The sequence below is a fragment of the Saccopteryx bilineata genome, chromosome 6 (assembly GCF_036850765.1).
Source record: "Saccopteryx bilineata isolate mSacBil1 chromosome 6, mSacBil1_pri_phased_curated, whole genome shotgun sequence".
Classification (NCBI taxonomy): domain Eukaryota; kingdom Metazoa; phylum Chordata; class Mammalia; order Chiroptera; family Emballonuridae; genus Saccopteryx; species Saccopteryx bilineata.
Window position 1 is genome coordinate 143,902,573 of NC_089495.1, and position 13,665 is coordinate 143,916,237.

The 13,665-nt window shown below is 39.4% G+C and overlaps 1 protein-coding gene across 3 annotated transcripts in view; it reads right to left on the reverse strand.

The window, feature by feature from the left end:
* Positions 1-13,665, reverse strand: part of CYRIA (CYFIP related Rac1 interactor A) — a 97,873-nt gene that overhangs the window by 18,288 nt on the left and 65,920 nt on the right. For all 3 annotated transcript variants that reach the window (XM_066235008.1, XM_066235010.1, XM_066235009.1), the window contains one exon: positions 12,877-12,956. In XM_066235008.1, the coding sequence (XP_066091105.1) occupies positions 12,877-12,946 (70 nt within the window). In that variant the 5' untranslated portion in view covers positions 12,947-12,956. The remainder of the gene's footprint in view (positions 1-12,876; positions 12,957-13,665) is intronic.

The following is a 13,665-nucleotide window of genomic DNA, read 5'->3' on the forward strand; positions in this document are numbered from 1 at the left end:
ACACCTGTCCTGTTGATATTTGGTCTTGACCATGAATGTCACCCACAAAAATAAGTGACACATTCAAGCTCACCTAAGTGAAGAACATAGTCTAACAGTCATGGAAGCATCCCCTTAGCTCCTCAGTGAATTTTCACTTGACTACATCCCTGAAGCCAACACATGCTCTTGTCCCAGGAGCTGTGTATATAGGCTGGTGGGTCACAGCTGAGTGATGGTGAGATTGGGCTGTACGCATCTCACAACCCCTGTACAATGGATTAGCCTGGGCTAGGAAGAGTATTAATCTCCACCTTACACAAAGAGATAGGTGTCAGTTCCCAAAATCCTGTTTTCAAAAATCTATGTCCCAAGGCACTAAATTCTTTCAGAACACGTCATTAATGAAAGAAAAGGATAAAGGCTGGCCTGGCTAACTCTCCCCAGATCAAATCCCAGTTTTGACTAATTTTGTTGAAAGCACAAAAAAGGTTGATCCTATAAAATGTAATTCACAGTCGTACTCAGGGGGTAGACAACAGAATTCCTAAGACAGGTGATATCTAAGATGGCACAGATCAGCTGAGCAGGCCATCACAAAGGCGGAGTAGCTAGTGAGGCGAGGCAGACAGGGCTGTTCCTTTGCAGTGACCATCTGCCACACCTTCGTCCTAAGGCCAGACATCTGAATAGTGATGCCCATGGGGCCTCACAGACCATTTACTTGCCAGGTGCTGCTAAGACCTAAGAGATTCGTAGTTACCTGGGAAATGAAGTTGTACCTCTCTTTAGATAAACAAAAACAAAAACAATGACCCTATTGATTATCCAGAAATTCACAAACTACACTTCCTACAAATGAGATGGATTTTAACCAGGGAATGAGAAAGGATTAAAATACACACACAGGAAGGTTAGAGAAGAAAAGACAAGTATGGGCTGGGAGGAGTGGAACCCACTTAGCGTAAGGGAAGGGACCGAGCGGGGCAGGAGGCAGGCAAAGGGGTGTATCCATGGGGACCACATAAAGGCTGGGGGCCCAGACAGCACGGCTGGGCTGGAGGAGAAGCTGACCTGCCAGGCGAGAGGACAGGATGCAGTCTATTGCAAACTTCCACACTTTCCCACGAGCACTTGGTAGGTTTTCTCAGGTACAATGCCATCCACAATATTGACCACTTTCTATCTGATCTTTCTCTACTTTCCCAAACTTCTCTCAAAGCAACGTGGCTGTCTTCTAATAGAAACCTCAAAGCTCACAAGCTAGGAAGAAAGCATTTCAGTGGAACAGAATTCCAGGGTAATGCTGGCAACTTTCAAGTAAGAGGAACATCAGGGAAGAGAACATAGGACAAAAATGCAAAGCAAGGATCCTAAAAAAATAAATAAAAATCAAACACTGAAATCCTTTCTCTTTTTGGTGAATGTATCGGGGAAAAAACACAAGCCAAAGAAAATTTGTTCTTAAAGAGCTATATCTTTGAAGAAGAGAAAAAGAAAAATCACATCTGTGACCAAGAGTCTAAGGGGAAAAGCTATTTGGATATAATTATAAAGCAGGTGTGAAATGAGAAGGCAGTTGGAAACCAGAAGATGAAGCCTTCAAATCTTGACTCCCAAATGACACTATCTCCACAAGCCACCACTTGATAAGGTTTAAACAAAACAGAATTACAGCAGAGTGGGCTGGGAGAGGGTGTGGGGAAAAACAAACCCCCAAACTCATCCTTTCCTTGATTACTGAGCCACAAAAGGAGAAAGATGTCAAAGTTGGTTTTTAAAAATAGAGGTCTTTCAGTATGTAAAGCCAGGAGCCAGGGCCTGGGAGTCTATCACAGCAGCCCAGCCCATGCAGGTTCGCATTGGATTCGGACAGTCGGTAAAGAAACAACGGAGCCACAAACTGGTGGGCCATAGTCTTTAATCTTAGCTTGCACCCGGTGGGCAAGTAAAAATACACACTGGGCTCCAAAACCTACTCACATTCAGTGCTCACAAAGCCACTGACTTATCCGAGTTTCCTAGAATCAAAGGTTTCTAGCTCACCAGACTTATTCACCTCTGTTCCCCATCTCCTTCCTTATCCCAAATACAAACTCTACACAAACTGGCATCTCACTCAGCACTCCACCATCTTGGCTGCTTCTCCTGGCCTCCTCCACGTGGCCTTTCTCTGCTCTCCTCTGCTCTCTCTTCTAATGATAATCTCAGGAACCAAGACCCAAGTCCCGTTCTGCCCCCCATTTTATAGTGTAGCTTCACAACCTTTAATCCAATATACAAAATAGGGTAGTCTCTAATACAAAGTCACTTCTCTGAGGCATGATTGGATTGTACCACCCTACATCAAAAAGGGTGGGAAAGGCTTAATCCCAAAACCAAGCCCCAGGCTACAAGGATTCTGCCTGCCTTTAGCCCACCCCAACACACATTAATATCACCTGGGCAACGGCCTCCTCGTGTTATCTTTAACAAAGTGAGCATACTACATTTTATCTGCCCAACACAGTACTTCCAAGAAAAGACAGTTTCTGATAGTGTCCTAAAAGTAGTACCAGCTGTAGATGAGAGAACCCCTCTCTCCATCCCTGGTGAAGTGCCGCTTCCTGATACAAACCAACACCACCATGTATGCGACCACAAGGTGTTGGACAGGTGGCACGAGGGGTAGTGAGTGAAGGCGGTGGGGAGTGCCTTCCACTACCCAGCACTCTCCCTGGGCCACCGGCATGCCCTGGGAAACAGGACCCTCGGCCCCAGCCTCTGGCTCCGGGGAAACGTTTCTTTGGACAGCTGGCTTACTGTCCTGGTTGAACTGTTTCTCAGGCACCCCCGTTCAGCAGAGGAGGGGTGGGAGAAATCAGCCCATCGTCCTGTCTTTCATCTCGACTTAGAAATGGGGTGGCCCATCTTCTCCCATAATCTGTTAGCGTTGCTGCATGCCATATTTTATCCTCCTTCCCCATCACGGGACTGCAGTCAGCGCCTTTCCCGTTAATAATTAGGCCCTAGTGCCAGCAGCACAATCCCTGCCTTCTGGGCAGGGGTAGGGTTTGTGAGGTTCTCAGGGGACCCAAACCCCGAGTGGCACCAATTTCCAAGGTAAAGACTGTCGACTGGGAGAAGCTGTGATCTGTCTGTTTCTCCTTTCAAATGGGGAAAGGACTGTGTAACCCTAAGCGACATTTAGCACTGGCCCATGTCCTTGTGAAGTCTGTAATTCACCTTACTTTTAACCTCTGGCTCAATGATCAGTCAGGACTAATTAATGAGAATCTGACTCATTAGACCTTAGAGCTCTGGCCTTGCTGTACTGGACAGTGTCTCTCCAGGGCCTAGCAAGTGCCTGACATGTGATAGACACTCAGGAAAAATGTGCTGAATGAATAGTTGGCTGGGTGATTTAAATATATTTCTCACACTATGCTTCATGATGATCTTCCTGCTTGTCTTTGAATTCTGCAATCTTTGGAGTCAGTACTCTCTCTTGTCTTCAGTGCCCCCATAAGGCCCGACCAATTGGAGACTCTCAATAGACATGTTACAAACCAATAAACAAATAAGGAAATAGACCAGGAGTTGAAGAATGAAAGTCTTGGGATGCAGAGAAAAAAATAAAAATAAAAATTTTATGACTTCTAGATGTTCCCCTTTGTCTCTTCCTCAAACGGCTGTTCTGTCTCTCACTGTTACCATGAAGATATATGCATCTGCTTACAATCACATTAGCTCATCCCACTTTCATTAAGAAGTGTGTTTTTAAATTGTCCATCACTGACTTATGGCCTCCATGTCTCCTCGGTGTGGTCCACACACCAATAGGATATTTGTTGAGTGAAAAACTGCAATCATGTTTACTCTCCCAATCAGAAGGCTGTTATCATTTTGCTTTCTGGACTATTCCTTTGAGAGGCTTTGGGGTTTATACATTTTAGTATTCTCCATATTGGTAACTATATTTTTAAAAATTCATGTCTGTAGATGCCAAGGAAAGACATCTCGAAAGAGGCCTTGAAGCATTCGTGATTGAAAGGTTGCTTTATTTAACCTATCGGCAACCTCCCAAAGCATTTGCTGAGTCAACACGGACTCTGAATTGCAGGTTTGGCTTTTCTATTTTAACACAAAGATTGACCTTTAGTCAAAGGCACACACATATGCACAATGCCCACCAAATAATATTCTTGATGAAAATAGGTCTTTATTTCCCTCTGCTGCCAGTGAATTCTTTTGTGATGTTTCCTTTAAAAACCACATTCTAAACTTCTAATCATCACTAATGATTTCATCAAAATTGAGAATGGCTACATAAAGCCAGGCTGCTCCCATCTAACAATGAAGCTGTTAAAAATCCCTGTGATTTACACAGGCAATTTCAGAAACCAATACTTCTCGGAGCCTTGGAACCAGCCCATCCAGGCCATTCCCCAGGCGATGATTTAAATCCTTGTCCTGTACTTGCTATTGTGGAAAGTGTGACAATGTATCATGTGCTCTGCAATCTTGAATGCATAGATTCTTGTCAAGAACTCGCTGGATTCCAAGGCCCTTGAATTTTTAATGGTAAAAAAATCCCTCATCAATTAAGAGAGGTAAACCCATATTCATGTGTTCGCAGGGGATCTCTTTATCCTTCCTTGACTCAGTTTGCTAGTGAAGGTGGATAGGAACTCAGCACTTTGGTATCATGGGGTCAGGTGGAGGTTTGACAAAGGAGGGCTATAAGATTTACTGGAAGCAGAATGCCTGGCATTCCACTGTGGGGACAGAGAAGAAGGCGGCTGTGTGTTTTGTTTGTGAGGATTGAACATCTTAGGGGAACATACCCCAGGGTGGGACATCGGGGCTCAAACCAGAGCAGGGCTGCCACATCAAAGGGTCCTTATCTTTGTCAGTCAGTTAAGAATGCACTCTGTCTTCACCAGCAGCAGGAGCACACATACCTTCTTCTAACGACCTATGTGGGACTGCATAGAAAATCTGACCAGAATCAAACAGATTCACCAAAGATAACATGAGGGGATAACAACTTATTTGGAGATGTCTTTGGCTTTGAAGGAATCCCTGGCACTTCATCAATAGGATATGTCACTATCTCTTCACACCACCAGCTGTTGTATAAACACCAAGAAAGATACAGCAAAAAAGGATTTGAGGGAGCCATAACTTAAATCTATAGCTCTTCTTCCCAACCCACTTCCTCACTCCTCCACCCCGCTCCCTTCAGGGTAAACTGAGAGACGTAAATAACTATCTATTAGTAACATTTGGGGATGGAAAATGGCAATGATTTATAGCACGGTGTATAACTGCTTATAGAAGCAACATAACATTGCACAGGTCCAGTGAAAAATGTAAGTATGACTGGGGTGACATTTATTTGTACAGAAACATTAGTCATCCCTCAACAGCGCCCAGAGCCCTCTCCGATGGAATAACCAATGAGGGTTTGCAAAGAGCAGTGATGTTTGAGGTGTTAGAAGGCTGGTTTATTTCATTTACATGCAATGGGATCCCTGAGATATCATGAGGGAAGGAGCAATGCCAAGAATGGAGTTTTTTGCCACCCAGATTCTATTGCCAGTTTTGCCACTTACTGTTAGACCCCAGAGCAAACCAATTAATCTCTCTTTGCCTCAGATTAATTCTTGGTAGAGAGAGAAGCTGGCAAGAACCCCCGAATAAGACTCCCCCTATCTCCTCGTGTCTCCTCTCTGTATAGTCCTGTAAAGTCATAGTGTAGGTGTGGACAGAGAGGTAAAGCACTTAAAAAGCAGAAGTACTAGAAATGTAAGCAATTGTGAGTGAATCTCTGGGTCGGCATTCATATACAGCTTCCCAAGTCTGTTTCATTTAACTAGGGCTTCTTTGTTTGCTTTTCATTTGCAAGGTGACCAAAAATTTCCCTCTTTCTCTCCAAGATTATCTGGTGTCTTCTGAACAACCTTAGCAGATGTGAGGGTACCAAAGAGGGACAGATGAAAGAAGGGATCAGTAGTAGCAAGCAGTGGGTTGTGTCAACCAAAATATCCCAGATGGTCAGCTAATCTGACACCCTCCTTGCTTTAAAGAATGGGAGAATGGCATCCTAATAGGTCAGAATGCTCAGTCTTTCTGAGAGCATAACGGCTTTTAGGTTTTAGACTTTCTTTCTTAACAACCTCACCTCCACAATGACTATTCTTGGTGTTCCTATTATTCTCACAAAGGTCAGTTTGTCTTATAAAAAAATGATTTTCAGTTACTATCTTCTAAGAAACTTGCTTTCAGCACAGCCTGGAACCTGTACTTCTGGCTCTCTGTTCTAGTACAGATTTCACTGCTACCTGTATTATTGTCTCTTCAGTGGACTTGCATCTGATCTTCCCAGTAAGATTACATATTTTTTTATATAAAAAGTGGTCATGTTCTTTTGATACTCCTATATTTATGTGCCCTGTGTCATCCATCTGTGCCTCTCTGCCTAATCCCTTGTTGTTCTCACTTGAGTCTATGATGCAGGAGATGCTATGAATATAGTTGCTGAATTAGCATTAATTTAAAAATAAAAGTTCTTAAGCCTATACTTCATGTCCAGCCCGATGCTGGACACGAGATAAAACATGATATAAGCATAAGATCTATTAACACAAAGATACCACCCCTCCCACACACTTAAAAGGTTACTGAGAGTTCAAAATTTTAAAATTGCAAGAGAAGTTTATCACATATGTAGAAGCAAAACATGTAACACTCACATAAAGTGTAGAAGGGTGCTGACTGGAGGCATACTGTGTTAAAGTTCATAAATTCTTCATGAAGAAAGAATATGTTTTTAAGATGGATTCCATAAATTAAAGATGTATATTATAATATATAAAATAAGTGCTATGAGGCACAATTAAAAAGACAATAGAAAATAGAGATGAGAATACTAAAAATTATTTGATTTAATCTTAAGGCAGAAAAACATTAAAAACAAAGAGCAAACGGAACAAATGGAAATCAACACCAAGATAAGTTCAAATACAAACATTAATTAAATGTACATACAATAATTAAATGCAAATGGATTAAACATTCCAACTAAAAAGGAGATATCAGCTTGGATGAAAAGTGAGGGTGAACTATCAGTTTTTTTGCAAGAACACAGTATAAAAATTAATGCATAGAAAAGAGAGGGTACAGACACCACACAAACACTAAACATTAAAAAAACTGTTATGGTCAAATTATGAACTGGTGAATGATATATTCAATAAAAGATATGCAGAATCTCAAAATACTATAAAACTTTTCTGAGTGAAAATAACAGATATCTAAATAATTGGAAAGATATACCATATTCAGAGGTAGCAAGAACCAACATTGTTTAGATGTCAATTCTTACCAAACCAATCTAGAGATTAAATGTAATTATAATCAATATTTTACAAGATTTTTTTTTTAGAAATTGAAAACGAATTAAAAAATTTATTTAGACAAGTAAAAGAGCTGGAATAGTAAAAACAATCTTAAAAAGGAACAACATAGTTGAAGGACTTAATATTCCTAACTTTAAAACTTATCATTTGTTATATCTTGGTGTTAATTGGTGAAAAGGATCAATAAAACAATGGGAGAGAATAGAAAGACCAGAAGTTGGCCCATACACATTATAGTTAACAAATTTCTGATAAGGTTATTAAGGCAATCTATCTGAAGTAAAATGATTTGAAATAAACCCAGCACCTTTCTCAAAATACATACAAAAATTATTTCAGTATTTGTCATTGACCTAAATATAAAACTTAAAATTCTAAAACTTCCAGAAGAAAACATAGTAGAATATCTTTTGAACCTTGGGGTAAGCCCTAATGTCTTAAAGATGATATGGTGTGTGCTCAGCATAAAAGAAAAAATGATAAATTGCACTTTATCAAAATTTAAAACGTCTGTTCATGAAAAAAACATCTTTAAGAAAATAAACAGGTAAGCTACTGACTAAGTAAAAATATTTGCAAGCTACATCTCAAGGAAGACATGTATCCTAAATACAGTAAGTAACTCTTAGAACTTAGTAGTATAAAGAAAAATAATCTAAATAAAAATGGTTGAAAGACGAGTAGACGACATTTCTTAAAAATGATAAGCAAATAATAAACACATGAAAAAAGTATTCAAAATTATTAGTTACCATGGAATGCAAATTAAAACCACAATAAGATACCATCCTATAGCCAGTAGAATAGCTAAAAAGACAAAGATTTACAATACTAAATATTGTAAAAGATGTAGAACGCCTGAGTGCCCCATCTTGCTGGCAGAAATGGAAAATAGTACATCATGTTTAGAAAACTATTTGATAGTTTCTTGCAAAATTGCATATAACTGACCAAGCAAACCCACTGCTACGTATTTAACCGAGAGAAATAATGCCCATCAAAATACTACGAGAATGTTCAGAGAATGTTCAAAATAGCCAAAAACAAAACAAAACAAAAACACAACCCTATAAATAGCTTAGGTATTCATCAACAAGAAAATGAGTACATAAACTGTCATACATCAGAAGATGTTGTAACCAAAAAAAGGGGGAATTAATTATTCATACCTATAATTACATGTACAATAGATTTTCATCTACTTGGACTTTTAGGTGTCTTGAAGACCTCCCACTGAAAGGCAGACAGACACTGTGTGAAGGACTGAGGAGTGTGTCACTCTAGAGTTGTAGCTCTGACTTACGGCATGCTCTATACTGCCTGTTGCACAAAGGATAATAGGGAGACAGGAGCTAAGCTAAAAGGGGCCCTCTGTGACTAATGCTGGTGACCTCAGCCCTGGACCTTGGAACTCGAAAGGTTGCTTTGTTAGCTCCCCTGTCCCAAACACTAGGCTGGGCTAGTGCCTCACTTGGATGCACTAGTTAAATGTGGTTCCTAAACTGGCCAATCTTTGGAAACTCAGAATGTGGGCAAAAGCAGACCCTTTGGACTACAGCACCAAATCAGAAGCAGAGGCTCAGAGGACTATACAAAAATAAGGTCTGCCACATGTTTCTAATGGTCACCTCAGTCTAGGAATCACCGGAACTATTTCACTGAAAGGCTAATGATGCCCGCTGCCCACTTTGGGTGCCATAATGGGTGGATTCAGTTGAACAACTAGCAGACCTTCAGGCACACATCTCTCTGCACACTATCCCCCCCAAAAGCATCACTTATGAAAGATTAGGCTGCATTTTATTTCCCCTCTGTCTCCCAAGACTTTAAAGAGGATGAAAAAACAACAATGTTAAGTGGTTATGCAGAAGTGTGAGCATAAAGTGTAGACCTCACTGCAAAGGTCAAACAAGAGTTTAAATCAGATCTACACAACTGGGAACCTAAATACAGATGTGTCTAATTTTGTATTATATTTTGACCTAGCTTAATTATATCTATTTGACCTGGTTCAATTATATTCCATCACTGACTTCAAAAAGAATATTCAACACTCAAAGCAGAGGTGCCAAATTCATTTAAGCTATTGCTACATGCTGTTCAGCCTTCCTTCCTGCCTCCACTGCTTACTCCTTAACTCTTTGCAATCCAGCCTCTGTTCTCAAAGCAATAAATCTTAAATCTGTTCTCCCAGTAGCTCCAAAGAGTGGGGCAGCTCACTTTCCATATTGTTATCAAGAATCTCATTTGGTAAGATATCCTTTTCCCTCTACAATGTAGCCTATTTCCTGGATCCTCTGAATAATAAACCTCACCCCCCACCACGCCCCTGTCTTAAGCATAAGTGTACCTTAAGTTCCCTTCTGCTCAGATACTGTCTGATCTCTAGTCTCCCCCTAGTGATATTAGCTATTCTCTTCGGAGATGAACAGTAGTTAGGAACCTACAGTCCTGAGCTTGGGTACCTTTCTTGCCCAAGCCAGCCTTCCATTTCTGCATCCATTTCCTTTCAACAAGCTTTTGATACTTCCAACTGGGGCCTCTTGTTATTCCCCAAACATACCCTTCCTATTTCTATCCTCACTTTCATCTGCTGGAAAGCTCCTCTCCTGGTTTCTGAAAAAACCACTCATTCTTAAAGCCCATTCCACTGCGCCACTGCCTGGTCAACTTAAAGCCCATTCCAAATGCCACCTATTACTAGAAGTTTTCTCTGATCGTTCTGTGGTCTTTAATTTCCTAAGACTAGATGGATTCTCTTTCTCCCTCTTTATTCCCAGGCACACTGTGCTTCTCTTAAGCCCTTCATTTTATCCTGTGTTTTGAACTGTGTGCCTACATTGTCCTCTGTACTCACCTAAGACTTCATTAGGCAATGACTGTTCTTGTTTAGCCCTGTCTCCCTAATGTCACCTGGCTTTTGAGGATGTTTAACATACTCAAAATACTGTTACTGTATTGAGCTGAAATCTACAGACTCAAGGCAAATCATGACAACAGCCTTCTTTCCCTACCCTTCTAGTCCATCATGGTTCTTTTTTGAAAACCACCTTTAGGAAATAGGATTTGTAGAATCAAGAAACCAAAAGTGGTATTTTGTTGTTGTTGTTGTTGTTGTTTTTTCATGAGACACCTTGCTTTTTGATGACTAAGGGTCCCTCTCTACTCTGGAATAGAATGATGGCTGAAGACACAACTTCAGAACTCTGGTGCTCCAGAGAACACTAGTAGAAAACCACCACTGTTTTAAATCTCTGAAGATTTTACTTTTATCACTTTAAAGGCTTTTAAAATTAGACTTAACAAAGACTTCAACACTGCTCTTTGTGGAGGAAGCATGGAAAGCCAAGAATCCAAGAACAGATGTCGGCAAATGGAGGCCACTGAGTCTAGTAGGCATTTGTGAGCAGCAAATGCAGGAAAAATTTAGAGCACTGAGAAAAGCACAGTCATGGAACTCCCCTTGGTGTTTATAGACTTCTGCAGTTTCCAGTGAACGGGGTATTGTACTACTATTTTGGCCTTCGTGTATTCTAGATGAAACAGAGTAAAATGCCATAGAAAGAACCAGTTTAATATGCAAGAAGTAAAATTAAGGTGGTGAGATAATAGATAATTTATTCTGTAAAAATTCTTAAAGCTATTAATAAATCTATAGATTAATTAAAATAAATTTTAATGACAAAGATATGTTTATTGTAGAGAAGTAGCAAAAGTTCCATCAGTAAACAAGCCCATTCCTTCTGAAGTCCAAATCAATCTGGTTTGAGCTTTCAGGTGCACCCATTACCAAACCCAACCAAATCTAGCCAAACCCAGCCACACCCAACCAAACCCAGCCAGATCCAATCAAATCTAGCCAAATTCAATCAAAGCCAGCCAAAGCCAACCAAACCCAGCCAAACCCAATCAAACCAAGTCAAATCCAACCAAATCTAACCAAACAGCAGCAGCAGCAGCACAATGAGTTAAATCAGAAGTGAGTTGTCTTTCACTGAATATAAATAATATAATCTACGTTAAATATTCTTTTTCAGAACACAGGAGTTTTTGGATAATTTTTCCTGATTTTCAAGAAGTTATTTTAGACCAAGTAGAGATTCTGAAAAGATAAATCCAGGAAGCTTTTACTTTTTGGCTTGCTGCACCTTGCAAGAGTCTTATAACGTTTACCTAGAAAATGTTTGTTAGAAAATTTAATCTGTATCTAAGAAAGATTTAACATATTTTTAATATGGATAAGATGTTAGCAAAAAATCAAAGTTTAAAGTAGATTAAAGTCTTAAATTGATGGTGAATACTGGCAAAAATGACATTTAAAAGTGACTATACTTGTTATATAGAATTGCAATTAAAAAAAGTGCATGTGGCCCTGGCCGGTTGGCACAGTGGTAGAGCATCGTCTGGCATGTGGAAGTCCTGAGTTCAATTTCCAGTCAGGGCACACAGGAGAAGCGCCTATCTGCTTCTCCATCCTTTCCCCTCTCTTTCCTCTCTGTCTCTCTCTTCCCCTCCCACAGCCAAGGCTCCACTGGAGCAAAGTTGGCCCGGGCGCTGAGGATGGCTCCATGGCCTCTGCCTCAGACTCTAGAATGGCTCTGGCAGCAACTAAGCAACGCCCCAGATGGGCAAAGCATTGCTCCCTGGTGGGCATGCTGGGTGGATCCAGGTCAGGCACATGCAGGAGTCTGTCTGACTGCCTCCCCGCTTCTGACTTCAGAAAAATAAAAAAAAGAAAAAAGAGAAAAAAAAGTGCATGTGGGGACACAGGAAGAAAGGTGGAAACAGGAGTTTAGTCAATTAAACACAAATATGTCACTCATTTATAAATACATTCAATCAAAAAATAAACAAGATAAGAAAGAATCTCTGTACTTAGTCATGGTTCATAAGCCATTTTATCTTAGAAAAATATTTAAAGTTTTGATAAAAGAAATAAAACCATTCACAATCCTGAAATAGTGTTGCATTATAAAATAATATATAAAAAAGAGATAAAAATGACTAAAAAATAAATCATCTGTCAGCCTTATTCCTAGTATTGATCACTTTTTATTTCGTGTCCAGTAACAATTTGCTTGACATTAATCTGTGGAAATTACCATGTCTACTATTTTCCTTTGGAATATAACATAGAAGTGCATGATCATTATTAGGAAAAAATACCTGATGAAGATTTATGCTAAGCCTACAAAATCTGATCACTTCTAAAACCAAAGAAAACTATGGACATATTTTTTAAAAGATGTTCCATTTAGTTTTTTTGTTTTTTGTTTGTTTGCTTTTGCTTCAGAACATTTATTTTAGCAAACACTTCCTAGTACCTAAATGTTAAAGAAAAAAAAAAAGGAAAATGATCTTTGAAGACTCAAAAAGAAATGCAGTGAAAGTAGAATGTTTAAGGATCACATAAAATTTTTATGTTATAACTTCCTTATTAGCAAGTTATTAAGAAAAACGTTTTCATAATTATCTTTTAATTTTTAAAACTTACTTTCAAAATCCAGGAAAAAATGTGGATAGTTTTCAATTTCCCTGGTAAGGACCTTGAGCAGGTTTCCCATGCTAGCAAACCTAGGAAGACAACACAAACCAAATATCATTAGCAGCATGAGAAATAAACTTCTAAAGAGGTGACCACATTGACTAACATGCACAAATACAACTGAACCCCCATAACTATGTGTTAGCACCCTATAAAAAACATCTTCATATTGGGAGATGAGTAATAACTTAGCCATCATTTCCAATAAAAGTCAAGTATTTTAGTTATAAGAGATAGAGTTTAGGTATGGTCTAAAAAGTGTTCCCTTTCCCCCCTTCACTAATCCCCTTAAATCTTCACAGTTAATATCGTAGCTTTGCTTTGTTTCTGTTTGATTATGTTTGAATATACCATGTTCATGGACGAGCACAACAGAAAGGGTATTATTAAAATATCTGTCCAGAAAGGTAAATTTCTTAATGTTTCTGAGGAAGATTTTAGAAAACACAGAGGTACAACCTCAGAGACCTCTTTTTGCCTCTATAGAGGACACATTCCTGGTACAATTCCCAGGCAAATCAGAGGCTCTCATAATTTGACATTTAAGTAGTAAAGAGATTGGGTATTTCATGAACTGTAAAAATGAAAAGGTATAATATCCACATTTTATTCTTAATAAAATGGCAACCCAAGGCATTTGCAAAAATGAATAAAATATACAGAGAAATACACATTTCTTACATATCTGCAATCACACACTAAAAACAATGGAGCAAATGTAGTTATTATTTAAGTAGA